Source organism: Euprymna scolopes, chromosome 21, assembly GCF_053919585.1.
Source record: "Euprymna scolopes isolate OS-2025 chromosome 21, ASM5391958v1, whole genome shotgun sequence".
Taxonomy (NCBI): domain Eukaryota; kingdom Metazoa; phylum Mollusca; class Cephalopoda; order Sepiida; family Sepiolidae; genus Euprymna; species Euprymna scolopes.
This window is the reverse complement of record NC_136502.1, coordinates 90,535,178-90,555,501: the sequence shown is the minus strand read 5'-3', so window position 1 is coordinate 90,555,501 and position 20,324 is coordinate 90,535,178. Positions and strand designations below refer to the sequence as shown.

The 20,324-nt window shown below is 32.9% G+C and overlaps 1 protein-coding gene across 2 annotated transcripts in view; it reads left to right on the top strand.

Moving 5' to 3' along the window:
• Positions 1-13,429, top strand: part of LOC145242566 (uncharacterized) — an 86,604-nt gene extending 73,175 nt beyond the window's left edge. For both annotated transcript variants that reach the window (XM_080105656.1, XM_080105655.1), the window contains one exon: positions 4,473-13,429. In XM_080105656.1, the coding sequence (XP_079961782.1) occupies positions 4,473-4,741 (269 nt within the window). In that variant the 3' untranslated portion in view covers positions 4,742-13,429. The remainder of the gene's footprint in view (positions 1-4,472) is intronic.
• Positions 13,430-20,324: the final 6,895 nt, after the last annotated feature.

Sequence of the window (20,324 nt, the reverse complement as noted above, 5' to 3'; positions counted from 1 at the left end):
GTATGACACTCAAAATATAATCGCAATTGCTTAAGACTTTGACCCATTATTTAAGAATCTTTGTCAGAAATTCGTAGAGTTATATTTGAAATTTCATGCAGATTCTCAAGTTCAACAGAAAGAGTCCTGAGTTCAACAAGATACACCTTAAGAAGATCGGTGGTCACATCAACCGAAAATTTGTGAAAAATAACACTCAAGATAAGAATAGTACTTTGAAGAATCAAAATAATACGAATACATAGTTCTTGCTAGATTTTTTTCACTTATTCTTACATATGTCTATATTTAAGAATCTATGTCACAAATTTGTAGGCAAAATTTTTACAATGAAGCGAATTGACGTTGGGTTTAGAGAGTTATATAATTGACAAAATATACAATTACTTTAAAACATTAAATAAGTTTTAACATGAAAAAATGTTTTTTTTTTAAATTTATTTTTAAGAAAACATTTTTTAATGTTAAAACTTATTTACTGTTTTTTGCTTTGCTTTTACAACTTAATAAATAACCTAATAGTCTGTCAATTTCATGGCTTCGCAACAAGGGCAGATTCAAACGCACGGTCGCTGTTTAATGCAGGAACAACATATCCCCCAACAAGAAACACTGGATTAGTATCTTCTGCTCACTCTAGAAGGATTTATATATGCCCCCAAACCCAATGAAATCCTATTTTCATTAAAAGAATTACGGTGATATGGGCTCTATTCTGATAGTTTTTAGAATGGCTACTTGAATGGCTATTTTTTTTAATTAAATAATTATTTTATATTTCTCCTGGGTACGAGTCCTGCTAGTAATTCATATAATTAAAAGATTGCCCGGAAAAAAAAAACTTGGTGCTTATACAGTTTATCGCCGAAACTAGAAGCGCCATTTTATTTCGCGCACCTGTCCTGCAAATCCAAGGGAGAAATCAGTATTTTAAACTATGACCGAAGTTAGAAATAAATAACAAAAAAAAAAAAAAAAAAAAAAATTAAACTTGATATTAATTACTTCCGGAAAGAACTATGAAAAAAGTAAATAAAGAAAGTGAAAGAGAACATATATCCATAATTGTTTAATTGGAAATGTTTCGATAATGAAAACGGGAAATTTTTTCATGAAACATGTACATATATATATATATATATATATATATATATATATATACATATATATATTATTATTACTATTATTATTATTATTTTATTATTATTGTTATTATTATTGTTGTTGTTGTTGTTGTTATTATTCTTATTATTATTATCATTATTATTATTATTATCATTATCATTATTATCATTATTATTATTATTATTGTTGTTGTTGTCGTCGTTGTTATTATTATTATTATTAATGTTATTAATGTTATTATTGTTATTATCATTATTATGATTAGTATTATGATAATTATTATCATTATTATTATTATCATTATCATTATTATTATCATCATTATTATTATTAATATTATTATTATTATTATTATTATTATTGTTGTTGTTGTTGCCGTCGTTGTTATTATTATTATTATTATTATTATTATTATTATTATTATTATTATTATTATTATTAATGTTATTAATGTTATTATTGCTAATATTATTATTATTATCATTATTATTATTATCATTATTATTATCATTATTATTATCATCATTATTATTATCATTATTATACAATAATAATAATAATAATAATAATAATAATAACAATAATAATAATAATAATAATAATAATAATAATAATAATAATGATAATAATAATAATAATAATAATAATTATTATTATTATTGTTGTTATTATTATTAATGTTATTAATGTTATTATTGCTAATATTATTATTATTATCATTATGATTATTATTATCATTATCATTATTATCATTATTATCATCATTATTATTATCATTATTATACAATAATAATAATAATAATAACAATAATAATAATAATAATAATAATGATAATAATAATTATTATCATTATTATTTTTATTATTATTGTTGTTGTTGTTGTTATTATTATTAATGTTATTATTTTTATTATTATTATTATTATTATTATTATTTTCATTATTATTATTTTCATTATTATCATCATTATAAAAATAATAATAATAATAATAATAATAATAATAATAATAATAATAATAATAATAATAATAACAATAATAGACAGAAAATGAAAATGACATATTCATAGTTGTCTAAACTGGGCGAGTGCCATTTGAAAACCAAAACATTTACTGTATAAAAATTTATCAAAATATAATTGTAAAAACAAATACTGAAAAGTTTGGGTAAGAAAATATAATTTTAATAAAACAACATTGGATTTTTATAAAATAGTTTTTTTTTTCGAACAAATAAATAATTTTGAATTAAAGCAACTTTGAAGGGTCAAGAACAAATTAATGGTCATAGTTTAAAATACTGTTTTCTTCCTTGGATTTCAACGACAAGAAATCAATAAGTGTAATTATTATATTTAGTTGGTGAAGCGTCTAGTTAAGATAAATTAACCGTTGAATTAATTAAAATGCGTAAGTAAGATTTATGCTGGCAGTTTTCAATTTCAAGACAGAGTTTAAAAGTTATTTTAAATCGTTCTCATTCTCTCATTCTCTCTCTCGCTCTCTCTCTCTCGCTCTCTCTCTCCTTTTCTCGCCGCATGTGGGTTAGTCTTTTTCCTATAACATCTTGGGAAAATAAAAATAAAAAAGCGTTCCCGCAATAAATGAAATACTATCTCGTAGTCAAACTTGACCCCATTAAGTCATTAAAACGTGCACCTGCCAAATCCAAGTAATTAAATAAATTCAAACGTGTTTCCGTTAGCATCTCGCGGTTGCCCAATGGTTAAAACCGTCGCACTCTTTTTTTTTGTTCACACTTTAATTTACAACTTTGTCTCAACGGTTCGGGTTCGATCCTCATACTTATCTACCAAAACATTTTTTTTTATTTTAACCCCCCCCCCGGAGTTTTCACACACACCTCCAAACACCCGGGCAACGCCGGGTACCCCTCGCTAGTATAATATAAAGCTGAACGTCTGTGTGTGTGTGTGTGTGTGTGTGTGTGTGTGTCTGGTCACGAATAGGCTCCTATATGGTTGACTATTATAGAAAACTGATCACATATAATGATAGAAGATGTATCGAGACACAGGAATGGGTATGTTTGATCTGGCATAATGATGATTCATTAAAATTGTGGCGTCTGCGTACGCGCCTGGTCTACAAAGTATGGAAATAAAAAATTTAAAAATTAAAAAAAAAACGTTTACAAGTGTTTTTGATATAGATGTACATAATAATACTTTGATAAGTATGTTTGAACTTAAATAGGAATGGTATAATACAATTGTGGGGTCTGCGTTCGCGCCTGGCTTCGATAGAATTGAAATAGGCACAGACTTTTATAAAGACTTTTCATATCTATCTGCGTAAGTATACTTTGATAATTATGTTTCAGTTTGGAGAAAAATTATGGGGTGTTCGTTCACGCCTGACCTCCATAGAATGGAAATATTTCACAAAGTTTAATAAGGTTTTTTAATATATTAAAAAACCTTCTTAAACTTTGTGACATAATATTGTGATAAGTGTTTCAGTGTGAACAGGTATGGTATAATAAATTATGGGGTTTATCTATTTTATTTTTACTTTCATCATATTTTGCTTTGGCTTTGATACCCCCAAATTCGAAGCTATCTCTTTACAACACTTCCTTTTCATAACCTATCATACTTTCATAAATCAGAGTCCATTTTCTGTAGGCTGTTTTTGAACCCAGTCAACGACGGGTACTTTTGCTAGTATATATATATATATATATATATATATATATATATATATATATATATATATATATATATATATATACTAGTGCTTGGCGCTCGGCCTTGTCCGGTTGTAAATATCCTTAAATATATGTTAATTCTGCAAAATATAGACTTAAAATCCATCTGCTCCCACAACACCAAAGCTAGCCTGATCATTGAGCTCTCGCCGGCGCTTGTGGAAAAGACATGCTTCCCATTGCAGACCCGTATTAAGGCGTTCATTGAAGTTGGAGGCGTCTGCATTGAATAGGTGTTAGCATGAGTTGTACAGCGGTGCATCTCCGATCTCGCACATTGAATATTGTGTCACTTCCAGACATGATGGAAGGCGCCTATCGCACTTGAGATTTGTACACATCTGACCAACTAGTAGGTGGCCTGCAACAACAAAAAAGTAAGACTCGTTTTCATCAAACAGAAATGAAATCATGTCGACTTTTCTAGGGCGACAATTTTATCATTCCACCCTCTAATTCCATGTGACATATACGGATATTAGTTATCTATGGAATTAGATATTACAGCTATTATGCTGTCATTATGTCTCCTTGCTGTTTGCTTTTGTTTTACCATTTATGCAATTCATTAAGTTTTCTCTCTTTCTCTTTTCTCTTTCTTCCACTCTCTTTTCAGACAAAACCGGCTATCACATCGTTGTTCGCAGGTGTGTCGTGGACAATGGCGGCACAAACACCGAGTCGGAGATCGGGCGGCAGAGCCACTGCGGTTGGGTAAGGGTGATGAAATACAACAACAAATACTACCATGGCTGTGTGCTGGCGTGCGACTACGATGGGTGCAACGCGGCTCCCACAATCACGGCTAAACCAACCCATACGTATGGCACCGCTGTCTTCTACCTGATCTCCCTGCTATTGTTCATGCCTAGCCGATATTTGTAACATACGCACATATACACGCGTGCGCACACACAAGTTTATGCACAGAAGCACATACGTGCGCACAGTGACGAACTGGATATAGTATTAGCTTGATTCTGGTCCACGAATGTGGGCGTGAGTTCATAACCCACTTCTGACACCATGTTGTATCTTTATTTACATTATACTATTTGAGGCGGCCATATAAATAAAACAATGTGATTTCACCGTGCAGGAAGATTACGTGCATTAAGAGTCTTGAGATGAGTGAGCGATGTCCTGTAAGAGTAAACAGCTGGAGACATAAAGAATAGGAGTATTTGATGTATGTGTTTGTTTGTGGTGAAGTCATTACAGGAAGTCCCCAGGGCATCGGAAGTTACTGATAGCAAGTACGTAGCAAATGTCTTTTCTAAGCACACACATCGATTAATCTCTTCCCCCTCTCTCTCTCCTCTCTCTCTCTCTCTCTCTCTCTCTCTCTCTCTCTCTCTATATATATATATATATATATATATATATATATATATATGTATCAGGGCTGTGTTTTCCTTGATAGAAGCGTTGATTGAATTTAAAAAAAAAATACGTATGAAACGTTTGAAAGCCGAATTACAACGCAACATTATTAACATAAACAAATATTTATAATTAAAATTAATATTTCGTTTAAAAAATAATATTTCGGTGTTATATGCCATCTTCAGAATTTTATACATTTTTTTGTATTTTTATTTTTTCCTTCGCCATGATGTTAAGTTGAAGAAAATAAAAACAGTTAGTAAAGAGTCCGCGTGTTGTTATCTTTGGTTTTAATGTCAAATGCCGGAAGAATACTTTTGGCGAACGTAATATGAAAGTCAGGATTGTGTTTTCCGTAGTAGAAGTCTCTATCACGGAAAACACAACCCTGACTTTCATATCGTGTTCAAAAACTCATGGAATCTTTACCAACTATTTTTTCTTCAATTTAACATCAGACAAGGAAAAAAAAAGGGGGGGGGGGAAATGTATAAAATTCTGAAGATGTCGTATAGCGTCGAAATAATTATCTACAAGTAAACATTTGTTTGTTTTTATAATATTGCGCAGTACTTTGGTTTTCAAACGTATTTCGAATATATATATATATATATATATATATATATATATATATATATATATATATATATATATAATTTAATATTATTTCGTGCATAAAATTTATACCCATGAATAGGTATTTCTAGCTTTCAGTCGTCATGCTAATGATTGGTTCAAATCCAACTCATGATACCAGCATCCGCAATCTGGTGTTCTATTAAATAAGCTACAATGGTTCACTACTCGAATGTACGTTTTTTTTTTATCGCTTTTAAAGTTAAGATTTGCGTTTTCTTTTAATGTCAGACTAAAAATTATCCTAATAATATTCACTAGAATCGATAGGTTTTGTTTTTTATAATTTTAGATTTACGTTTCCTTTTAATTTCAGTATCAATTTACTTTAATTTGTTACTATATTTTTAATTTAGAAAAAAAATAGAGGAGAAGGGAGAATGTAGCTGGTAGATTGCGATCTCGAGGGAGAGGCGACGAGCCATGTAATCTGGAAAAGGGAACCAGGTTGATGGTGGAAGATAGTTTATAAAACGTAGGTATAATTTTTTGGTTCTGCTATTTCCTAGGTCTCTATTTTTCTTATAGAAGAGATCAGATGTTGATATTTTACTCCAGCTAAGAAATTCGTTTCTTATTATTGATACTTCATGCTTTCAGACCCTGTTGGGACAGGTCGCTAAAAGAGCATTTCTTTTTTGCACTCCTAGCTGTTGTACGTCTGGAATTTTTGATAACATATTGAAATAAAATGAAAAAATCGAGTCTAATGATTCTTTCTAACGTTCGTACGACATTCTAAATTCCAACCTGTCCAGTTCGGTTCCAAGAATTCGACTGCACAACTTTCTCGACTTCAGGTTTTTTATAACGTCTTCTTTTGTGGGGGGAAGCTTTATTGATCTAGAAAACAATTTACTAGCCCCCCCCCCCAAACAACGCTAAACACTACTAGCTCCTAAAAAACTGCTAGACACTATTAGCCTCTCAAACAAGGCTAGACACTTCTAGCTTCTCAAACAATGCTAAACACTTCTTGCTTCTAAAACAACGCTGAACACTTCTAGCTTCTCAAACAACGCTAAACACATTTAACTTCTCAAACAATGCTAAACACACCTAGATTCTCAAACAACACTAAACACTTCTAGCTTCTCAAACAACCCTAGAAACTTCTAGCCTCTCAAACAACACCGAAGACTTCATGCTTCTCAAACAACGCTAAACACTTCTAGCTTCTCAAACAAAGCTAGACACGTCTAGTCTCTCAAACTACGCTCGATAAAAACGCTAGACACTTTTAGCCTCTAAAACTACGCTAGGAACAGTTTTCGATTCTAAAACAACGCTAGGAACTTCTAGCCTCCCAAACAATGCTAAACACATCTAGCCTCTCAAACAAGGATAAAAACTTCTAGCTTCTCAAACAACGCTAAACACTTCTAGCTTCAAAACACTGCTAGACATTTCTAGCCTCTCAAATCACCCTAAACACTCCTAGCTTCTCATACAACGCTAAACACATCTACCCTTTCAAAAATGCTAAAAACTTCAAGCCTCTCAAATAACGGTAAACACTTCAAGCTTTTCAAACAGCGCTTACCACTTCTAGCTTCTAAAATACTGCTAGACATTTCAGGTCTCTCAAACGACACTAGACACTTATAGCTTCTCAAACAACGCTAAACACTTCTAGCTCCTCAAACAACGCTGAACACTTCTAGCTTCTAAAAGAACGCTAACCATTTTAAACTTCCCAAACAATGCGAAATACCCCTAGGTTCTCAAACAACGCTAAAAACTTTTAGCTTCTAAAATAAACCTAGAAACTTCTAGCTTCTCAAACAATACGGTAGACTTCTAGCTTCTCAAATAACGCTTAAGACTTCGAGCTCTCAAACAACGCTAGGCACTTCTAGCTCCTCAAACAACGCTAGACACTTCTAGCTTCTCAAACAAGGATAGACACTTCTAGTTTTTCAAACAACGCTAAACACACTTCAAGCTTCTCAAACAACGCTAAACATTTCTAGCTTCTCAAACAACGCCGACAGGTCCAGCTTCCCAAACATCACTAGACACTTCAAGGCTGTAAAACTACTCTAAAAACTTTAAGCTTCTGAAAGAACGCGAGATGCTTCTAGCCTCTCAAACAACGCTAAACACTTCTAGCTTCTCAAACAACACTACACACTTCTAGCTTCTCATACAACGTTAAACACTTCTAGCTACTCAAACAACGCTACACACTTATTGCGTCTCAAACAACGCCGACACGTCTAGCTTCTCAAACAACGCTAAACACTTCCAGCCTGTTAAACTACTCTAAAAACTTTAAGGTTCTCAAACAACGCGAAGCACTTCTAGCCTCTTAAACAATGCTAAACACCTTTAGCCTCTCAAACAACGCTAAACACTTCTAGCTTCTCAAACAAGGCAAAACACTTCTAGCTTCTCAAACAACACTAAACACTTCTAGCTTCTCAAACAAGGCAAAACATGTCTAGCTTCTCAAACAAGACTAAACACTTCTAGCCTCTCAAACAACGCTAAACACTTCCAGCCTGTTAAACTACTCTAAAAACTTTAAGGTTCTCAAACAACGCGAAGCACTTCTAGCCTCTTAAACAATGCTAAACACCTCTAGCCTCTCAAACAACGCTAAACACTTCTAGCTTCTCAAACAAGGCAAAACACTTCTAGCTTCTCAAACAACACTAAACACTTCTAGCTTCTCAAACAAGGCAAAACATTTCTAGCTTCTCAAACAACACTAAACACTTCTAGCCTCTCAAACAACGCTAAACACTTCCAGCCTGTTAAACTACTCTAAAAACTCTAAGGTTCTCAAACAACGCGAAGCACTTCTAGCCTCTTAAACAATGCTAAACACCTCTAGCCTCTCAAACAACACTAAACACTTCTAGCTTCTCAAACAAGGCAAAACACTTCTAGCTTCTCAAACAACACTAAACACTTCTAGCTTCTCAAACAAGGCAAAACACTTCTAGCTTCTCAAACAACACTAAACACTTCTAGCTTCTCAAACAAGGCAAAACACTTCTAGCTTCTCAAACAGCACTAAACACTTCTAGCCTCTCAAACAACGCTAAACACTTCTAGCTTCTCAAACAAGGCAAAACACTTCTAGCTTCTAAACAACACTAAACACTTCTAGCTATTCAAACAACGCTACACACTTATTGCGTCTCAAACAACGCCGACATGTCTAGCTTCTCAAACAACGCTAGACACTTCCAGCCTGTTAAACTACTCTAAAAACTTTAAGGTTCTCAAACAACGCAAAGCACTTCTAGCCTCTCAAACAATGCTAAACACTTCTAGCCTCTCAAACAACGCTAAACACTTCTAGCTTCTCAAACAAGGCAAAACATTTCTAGCTTCTCAAACTTCTCAAACAACACTAAACACTTCTAGCTTCTCAAACAACGCTAGACACTTCCAGCCTGTTAAACTTCTCTAAGAACTTTAAGCTTCTCAAACAACGCAAAACACTTCAAGCCTCTAAAACAATGCTAGACACCTCTAGCCTCTCAAACAACGCTAACCACTTCTAGCTTCTCAAACAACGCTAAACACTTCTAGCTACTAAAACAACGCTAGACATTCCTGCGTCTCAAACAACGACGACACGTCTAGCTTCTCAAACAACGCTAGACACTTCCAGCCTGTTAAACTTCTCTAAAAACTTTAAGTTTTTCAAACAATGCTAAACACTCTTAGCTTCTCAAACACCGCTAGACACTTCCAGCCTGCCAAACTACTCTAAAAACGTCAAGCTTCTGAAAGAACGCTAGATACTTCTAGCCTCTCAAACAACGCTAAACACTTCTAGTTTCTCAAACAACGCTAAACACTTCTAGCTTCTCAAACAACGAAAACACTTCTAGCTTCTCAAAGAGCGCTAAACACTTCTAGCTTTTCAAACAAAGCTAGACACTTCTAGTTTCTCAAAAAACACTAAACACTCCTAGCTTTTCAAATAACGCTAAACACTTTTAGTTTCTCAAACAACGCTAAACACTTCTAGCTTCTCAAACAACGAAAACACTTCTAGCTTCTCAAAGAGCGCTAAACACTTCTAGCTTTTCAAACAAAGCTAGACACTTCTAGTTTCTCAAAAAACACTAAACACTCCTAGCTTTTCAAACAACGCTAAACACTTCTAGCTTCTCAAACAACGAAAACACTTCTAGCTTCTCAAACAACGAAAACACTTCTAGCTTCTCAAAGAGCGCTAAACACTTCTAGCTTTTCAAACAAAGCTAGACGCTTCTAGTTTCTCAAAAAACACTAAACACTCCTAGCTTTTCAAATAACGCAAAACACTCCTAGCTTTTCAAACAACGCTAAACACTTCTAGCTTCTCAAACAACGAAAACACTTCTAGCTTCTCAAAGAGCGCTAAACACTTCTAGCTTTTCAAACAAAGCTAGACACTTCTAGTTTCTCAAAAAACACTAAACACTCCTTGCTTTTCAAATAACGCTAAACACTTCTAGTTTCTCAAACAACGCTAAACACTTCTAGCTTCTCAAACAACGAAAAAACTGCTAGCTTCTCAAAGAGCGCTAAACACTTCTAGCTTTTCAAACAAAGCTAGACACTTCTAGTTTCTCAAAAAACACTAAACACTCCTTGCTTTTCAAATAACGCTAAACACTTCTAGTTTCTCAAACAACGCTAAACACTTCTAGCTTCTCAAACAACGAAAAAACTGCTAGCTTCTCAAAGAGCGCTAAACACTTCTAGCTTTTCAAACAAAGCTAGACACTTCTAGTTTCTCAAAAAACACTAAACACTCCTAGCTTTTCAAATAACGCTAAACACTTCTAGCTTCTCAAACAACGCTAAACACTTCTAGTTGCTCAAACACTGCTAAACATTTGAATCCTCCCAAACCATGCTCGACACTTCTAACTTCTCAAACAACGCTAGTCGCTTCTAGCCTCTCAAACAACGATAAACATTTCTAGCCTCTCAAATAACGCTTAACACTTCTAGCTTCTCAAACAACGCTAGAAACTTCTAGCCTCTCAAACAACGCTAAACACTTCTAGCTTCTAAACAACACTAAACACTTCTAGCTTCTCAAATAACGCTAGACATTTGTACCCTCTCAAACAACGCTAGACACCTCTAGCTTCTCAAATAACGCTAGATACTTCTTGCCTCTCAAACAACGTTAACCACTTTTAGTTTCTCGAACAACGCTAAAGACTCCCAGCCTCTCAAACAACGCTTGACACTTTTAGCTTATCAAACAGCGCTAGACACTTCTAGCTTCTCAAACAACGTTCGATACTTGTAGCTTCTCAAATACATACAAAATCCAGTCGTATCGTAATTCGTAATTCTCCTTTATACGACGACAATTTAAAAAATATGACTCGAATCAGATTTCAATCTTCCATTTCAATTTTCAAAGTTCAACGCGAATCATTGTAATCTTTCCACTAGCGGACCTTTTCATTGGTAATATATTTATGTTGACATTGTGTGGATGTTCTACATAAGTGGGAACATCCTGATAATATTGTAGTTCTTTTGTTAAAACTGCAAAAGTATTTATCTAAGCTAGCAGGGACGGCTGATATAGCCCGGTCATAAAATACGATTAAATATGACATTTTAGATCATGCAGATTTTGTGTGTATTATTAAAGAAACAATTTTCTATCGGTTTTTATATTGATTTTCATATTGATTTTATATTGATTTATAAAGTTGTGATTTCAAAAATAAAAATATATATCCATATGATTTTAGTGCACCAGATTGATTCGAATCTGAAACCAAAACTTATGAAGAAAAAGAAATATATCTCTATATATACCTTCAGTTCCTTCAGCTATAATCGAAACCGAAACCAAAACTTATGAAGAAAAAGAAATATATCTCTATATATACCTTCAGTTCCTTCAGCTATAATCGAAACCGAAACCAAAAGTTATGAAGAATTCTTGGTAAACTTATTTACTACAAGAAATGGAAGTCATAACAATTACACGACAGGTATTTAGAAGAAAACAAATGTAAGCGTGACACACAAAATAACAAACACACTATCGTATTAACATATAGATTTCTTAAAGCTTTCAATTTTTAAAGTTCAACGCGAATCATTTTAATGTTTTCATTTTTCGACGCTTTCAAGTTTCCAAAATCCCGCTTTTGTCACGATCGCATCGACTTTATATTTCATGCCGAAATAGCTTGTAATAAAAAAGGATGCTTGTCAGCGTCCGTACGACATTCTAAATTTCGACCTGTTCAGTACAGTTCCAACAATTCCACTGCACTGCCCTCTCGACTTCAAGTTTATCATGACGTTTGTTTGTTTTTTTTTTTGGTGTGGGGGAGGGTGAGCGAAGTCTTATTGATATACAAATCAATGCAAAGGAAACTACAAATGGTAAGAGACTAACACGCAAGTTTCAGAATTACATAACCGGGTTAAGACATTACAGGAAGTAACATATTTGCGTTTTATCATTTTTTTGCGTGTGTTTGAAGTACAACAGTTTGCGGAGTATGCTTACCCAGTTTGGGACAGATCAACGCATGACCTCCCCCACCCTCAAAGCCTAAAGTCAGCATTGAACAACAGTCACTTGATCGCTGGCTGCCTGAAACCTACCAACTTATTTACGTTAAAGCGTTTTACTATTCAATATATAAAAAAATGCTTTCAGCAATTACCGTAAATAGAGACTGCGAGTAAAATAATCCGGTTATGTTGAGTTTAGTTTTTTGTACCATGCGTTGATCTCTCCCAAACCGGGCAAGTATACTCCGAAAACTGTTGTATAATCACGTACTTCAAAGACACGCAAGAAAGAGGAAAACGGAAATAAGTTATTTTCTGGAATGTTTAAACTCGGTTATGTACTTCCGGTAATATCTGAACCTGGTTATGAACGTCTTGTAATATCTGGACCCGGTTATGTACTTCCTATAATATCTGAACCCGGTTATATACTTCCTGTAATATCTGAACCCGGTTATGAACTTCTTGTAATATCTGAACACGGTTATGTACTTCCTGTAATATCTGAACATGGTTATGAACTTCTTGTAATATCTGGACTCGGTTATATACTTCCTGTAATATCTGAACCCGGTTATAAACTTCTTGTAATATATGAACCCGGTTATGTATTTCCTATAATATCTGAACCCGGTTATATACTTCCTGTAATATCTGAACCCGGTTATGAACTTCCTGAAATATCTGAGTCTGGTTATGTACTCACTTTCTGTAATATTTGAACCCGGTTAAATACTTACATCCTGTAATGGTGGAACATTGAATATTTTACCTAGTCACTGTTTACGGCAAATTAAATTATGTTAAACTTTTTTTTAAATATTATTTTTTAACGCAAATAAGTCCTTAATAACAAGGCAAAGGAAAATAAGTTGTTTTTACTTATTTTCTCTTAAAGTAATTTATGTCGGTACTTCATTATATTGCTGCTTCATCTTAAACAAGCCCTGATAATGTCTCCCCTGATAATGTCCCCCTGATAATGTCTCCCCTAATAATGTCTAGCAAATAAAGATGCAATAAAACAATAAACATAAACAATTGTTTTAGTAATAACAAGTAAAAAAAATGGATCATTATGCAGTGTATGAAGTGAAATAGTTTGGTAAGATGAGAAGCAATCGAATCTGGCAGAATTTTTCTACAAATATGGTTTACTTTTGCGCCTGTAGGTATTATTTTTAAACGTGATAGTTATTAATATTAAAAATTAAATGACACTAGTTTAGTCATAATTGGAGAGTCATCCTTGTCTCCGTTAAACTAATACTTTTAGACCCAGTCAGTCACTACGAACAATATATATATATATATATATATTATATATATATATGTATATATATATATATGTGTGTGTGTGTGTACTTATATATATATGTATATTTACATATATGTATATGTATATATGTATATATATGTGTATATATGCATGTATATATATATATATATATGTGTATATATATGCATGCATTAAGCTGGTCTGCAGTTTAACTTGTTGCTGGCTTTCTTGCTCTTGCTTGTTGCTGGATCTCAACATCTTGAACCGAGAGAGAGACTTAGCTGTCATACAAAGCTAAGACTCTGTAACATCATCTGTGTATAGATACTCCCTCAGGCATTTGTCTATAAAAATGGTCCTGTGGCGATGGAAGTCATTTTCGGGCTTATGGACTTTAAGTGTCTGAGGGAGTGGCACTCGTCTGACAAGACGTTGCAATCATCATATATGTATATATATATGTATATATATGTATACTTATATATATATGTATATATATGCATATGTATATATATGTGTGTATATATATGTATATGTATATACATATGTGTGTGTATATATATGTATATATATATGTGTGTGTGTGTGTGTGTGTGTACTTATATATATATGTATATTTACATATATGTATATGTATATATGTATATATATGTGTATATATGTATATATATGTGTATATATGTATATATATATATATATGTATATATATGTATGCATTAAGCTGGTCTGCAGTTTAACTTGTTGCTGGCTTTCTTGCTCTTGCTTGTTGCTGGATCTCAACATCTTGAACCGAGAGAGAGACTTAGCTGTCATACAAAGCTAAGACTCTGTAACATCATCTGTGTATAGATACTCCCTCAGGCATTTGTCTATAAAAATGGTCCTGTGGCGATGGAAGTCATTTTCGGGCTTATGGACTTTAAGTGTCTGAGGGAGTGGCACTCGTCTGACAAGACGTTGCAATCATCATATATGTATATATATGCATACTTATATATATATATATGTATATGTATATGTATATATATGCATATGTATATATATGTATATATATGTGTGTATATATATGTATATATATATATATATGTGTGTGTGTATGTATATATATATATATATATATGTGTGTGTGTGTGTGTGTGTGTGTGTGTATATATATGAGTAAAAGACGTCACGATATTGTAGAATTAAATTTACTTTTCATACAAAACATAATATTTCATACAAAACACGGAATACAAAATAAATGTGAAAGAAATCCTTATTCCATGGAGTTTCAAAAAGTAGGCTCTTCTCCTCAGAGGAAAATAAAAAGCGAAAGGAATATATAGATAAAACATCTATTTTTGCTTGGTTGGCGCAATTTTTGAAAACGGTAGAGCAAAAAAGTTTTTGGAGAGAAAATAAAAGTTTACAGGAAAATGAAAAACTCAAAAATATCCAATAATTTGTTGTAGATATCCAGTCAGAATAAAAGGTTTTTATTGGTGTGTGGCGATCGGTATATCCAAGAAGAGTTCAGTGAAATGACCTTTGGAATCTCTTTAAAAAGAATACCCAGAGATGAAGAAAAATGAAATGTTATTGTAGACGAGTCTTGTACTGAAATGTGTGTGTGTGTGTGGGGATCCATTCCATGGAAATTAGATGACAATGCGTAGAGAAGCACGCGAGATCTTATTTTTAAAATACAGAGTTCAAATTGAGAAGAGAGACAAGAAGCTAGATATGGAATTGGATGGCATTGGCGATCAACCGTTCCATGGCTAGTTGAAATCATAATATATATATATATATATATATATATATATATATATATATATATATATATATAATTTTTCAAATATAATTATCCACTGACACGTGCTTCGTCGTCCACGACTCATCAGAGTGGCTGAATCTAGCACCTCGTAAAAATGCACTTTCGTATAAATTAATTAATTCAACAAAGTATCGCTAACAAAAACAAATAAAAACATCTATATATATATATATATATATATATATATATATATATATATATAACTACTTCATTTACTCACATAAAATTAATATACGAAAGTATAGTTTATGCGTAAACTTGAAGTATTTACTTCAAAAGTGCTACATACGTAGGTAGAGCTAGCTGGTAATTTATAAAATATATATAGCGATTAAGCTACACTGAATATTCGGCGTTTCATCCACTGCCTGAGGAATCCTAGAGTGGATGAAACGCCGAATATTAATCGCCATATATATTTTATAAATTACTATATGTATATATATATATATATATATATATATATATATATATATATATATATATATACATATATATATATATACATATATATATATATACATATATATATATATATATATATATATATATATATATATATATATATATATATATATATATATATACTTGATTTCTGAATGAGAGACGATTTATATATATATTTCCAGAATCAAACAACGTCTCAACTCACACAAGCCATACAATCAACAAACCGGAAGTCCAAGACACGAGTTTACCCTCATTTGGGCTCATCAGTTAAATATATCTTACCTCGGATTCAACACCTGAGTCACTTGCACACGACCTGGGCCACAGAGTCACATACAAGAAAGTCTATAAGCAAACACAGATCAAGCAAATCGCGGCAAAGTCCGACTGTGGAATATGCATACTGTTCTCAGCAAGTCATCCAACCACTAAGTACCCAGACTGATGTCTCACAAGTAGCATTTTATATTCGCTAAGACAATGTCATCCAACAAGCTAACCAAGGGAACAACTTAAATTAGATTTTTTAATCTGAGATAATATATAATAATTTTCACAAACTATGTCGCAACTCACACAAACTATGAAATCCACGGATCGGAAGTCCAAGATTCGGGCTAAAACATGTAGTATAAATTAATCGAATATATAAAGTAAAGTCGAATTTTTTTAGTTAGACCTGAATGCGTCTGACAAATCGATACTTGATTCTGACTATTCAGTGACTTGCAAAAGTGAAGGCGAAATTCGAGTCTTGACTTCCGGTTTGCTGACTGTCATGTGAGCTACGATGTTGTTTGGCTGTGGAAAAAATTACATATATATATATATATATATATATATATATATATATATATATATATATATGCACATACATTACAAATAAAGTGTGTACATTATATATGTGTTGTGAAAAAAAAAAATGAATACCCGTTGTGTTTTAATAAGAAAGGTTCTGATTCAGGGGTTGTAAAAATTTGGACAAATTATTTTTTCTACGCGCTGATGAGGCCCAATCGTGCAAAATTATAATTGATGAACTATAACATACGTGCATGTCAATAGTGGAGATAAAACAATTGCACGCAAAATGCTACCAATAAAAGACCCAACATTTTAAAAAAGATGAGTAAATACTTGTGCATACATTCGTTTAAACCTGGTATCTTCAAGAATATATATATATATATATATATATATATATATATATATATATATATATATATATATATATATAGTGTTATAATGGAATAATTCCAGGAGGAAATCCGGGTATGAGAGCTCAATGTGGTAAATCGAATAATTCCATTATGTAATTTCCGTGTTATATATATATATATATATATATATATATATATATATATATATATATATATATATATATATGTGTGTGTGTGTGTGTGTGCGCGCGCATAACGATGTAATATAATAAAATTCAGAAAGAACTAACTGATATCTGAGTGGCTTCCGGGCCTTGATAAGTGATGATCACTGTGTAAAAAAAAAAAAAGAAAGAAATTCAAGTGGACCGCCATCTTGTTCTATCATATATATATATATATATATATATATATATATATATATATATATATATATATATATATATATATATATACAACGATTTAATTGCAGAAAATATGCAGTCTGTGTCTATATTTCTTTTTATAAATATCAACAACGTAAGCAAACTGGAGGGTAAATAAACATTTTCCAACAGTCTCGTTACTGTCTTGAGCGTTATTTATTTTTTTTTTCATCGGTTTTTTTTTTTCCCTTTCGATAAACCATAGTCATCTCCGGCAGAAGTTGTAAACTTTTGTCAGTATCTAACCAAAAACGAAATGGAAATCTATTTAACATAGAAGGAAAAGAAAGAAAAGAAAAGCGTTAATTTGACATAAATTGAGTTAGATAATTCATTACAAATCACACATGTACATGATCACGTGTCTTACGATCACGAAGTCTAGAATATATTAAGATTCATTATAATCATTTGATTGGTCTTCACACAACACTTAAAATGGAAGACTTGTAAACATGCGCTGTTCAACATGTTTTGCTGATGCGTACGAATGTGTACGTTGCTTGTCTAACGGAAGAGGGAGCAGCAGAGAGGAGTTTAAATATCTGTGACTGGAGTTCGACCACCCAAGAAATATTTTCTTTGAAAAATATTTCAAAATATTTTGTTTGAAATAAATAAGTTTCTCATTGAATGGGATAATCATGCTGGGACCGGCCTGCTTAATAAAAGAAATATCCCTAAATGTGCTCCAGATAATGGAAACTGACCGTTATCTCCAGTGAATACTTTGATTAGTTAAATTCTGGGTGGTCGAATATTGACCACTAATAAAGGCTCGAGAAAAGAAAAAAAAATCCAGGATGTTGAAAGAGGAGACGGCCAGAGCCGAGAAAAGGAAGGGATGCAAGGAGTTAAAGCTGGATGGTTTAGACAATCAGTTGATTTTCGATGGTCTGCGGGAGCAAAGGGTCTGCAATATTCGATTGAACTGTTTTTTTTTTTATTTTACTTGGCGTGCATGTTTACAGAATTACATCAAATCCTTTGCTAAATCGTTGGTGAAATGCTACTGCTCCAGAATATGCTTCTACTGCTCCAGAAAGTACTTCACACCTGACACAGTACTGACACATCTGGAGAGGTGCCACTTAGAGTACCCTTTCATACCTCGACAGAGTACAAAAGCGACTTCGAAATCCAGTGGAGCATGTCCCCCCCTCTTTCATAGTTTTGCGTAGCAAAATGTTGCTAGATTCTCCCTGCTTTATTTTCATGGTGGCTTCTCGATTGTAAAAAAATTCATTACAAGACCTCGTCTAGCTACAACCATTGTCGATAATTTCTCTTTCTCCCTCTGTGTACCTTAAACTAAAGGGAGCTTCATAAGCATGTGGCATAATAAGCGAGAATCTCTTATGAGGGAGTCTTGAGCTCCTCACTCTTTGGGCCATTATGCCAAACTCATTCTCGCAAGACATGCACAATCTTACCGGGCAATTCCAAAATGTCAATATGCATCAGCGTGGGCCAATTAAGTGCTTTGTGTAAATGAGTGCACAGAAGTGATAGAGATCACGCCTGCTTGACGATATTCAAATTTATATCAATGTTCAAATCTTATCCATGCATTTTTTCTTTGTCTCTTTCTTTCTTTCTTTTTTTATTTCTTTCTCTCCCTCTCTTTCTTCATTGTGAGAGAAGAAAATTAAATCTTATAGTTTTAGACAGTCTAATCTTGGATTCAGTGCGCGACGGACGCTTAGCAGTTTTGCCCATCCATTGGCGACACGCGTCGTCTCAGTTCAAATACAATGTTACAGTAAGTCTATATTTTTTTTTATAAAATATATCTTGCTCGCTATTTTGTGAAGCGTTAATTTTCACCAACAAAGAAGCAGTCCCTGCCATTCAATGCCAACGATGGAAACGCTGCCCGTAACGACGCAAAAATGACTCGAAAACGATCAAGTAGCAGTGATCGCTGAGGGAGACAACTCTTGTTTTACATAGTCAAAGTATACTGGTCGCTGAGAGAGAGAACTCTTTTTTTACGTATTCAAGTAGTAATGATCGCTGAGGGAGACAACTCTTGTTTTACGTATTCAAAGTAGTTACTGGTCGCTGAGGGAGACAACTTTTGATTTACGTATTCAAGTAGTGATGGTCGCTGAGGGAAACAACTCTTGTTCTACGCATTCAAAGTAGTACTGGTCGCTGAGGGAGACAACTCTTGTTCTGACGTAATAGCTATAACATGGGAGACAACTCATGCTTTACTAATGTAAGTAGCAGTCATAACAGGCAGAAAAGATATTCACGTATTAGCACTAATTTATGATTCATTTTTATTGGTTTCATTCAAGCAACAACCGGCAAAGGTTCAAACATCCGCGAAAAATGGCGATGTTTTTATGTAGTCAATAAGTAAAAAACAAAACAAAGCAAAACAAAACAACAACAACAAAAACAACAAAAAACAAAAACAACAAAAATAAAAGAAAACAACAGCAACAACAAACAAAAACAAAACAACGAACGAAATTTTAGGTAATATATTTTTTATTCGTAATACAGAGGTTCATGTTTTAAGGTTAATATAAAATCAAAGGAGATGAGGGCACTTAATATGGACATAGTTTGATGTATTTTAGCATGCACCTGTAGGTGTATTAGATCAATATATATGTCTCTATGCGTTTTGCAATTATATTATAATGGTCTTTAAAATATGAGATTACAAATGTCATCAACTGAAAAAAAATATATACAAATATAAAAAACAGTCGTTGTAGATCAGATAACACCAAGTTAATATAAACGTGCTGGTCAAAAAAATAGAACATCATGTTTTTTAGCGCTA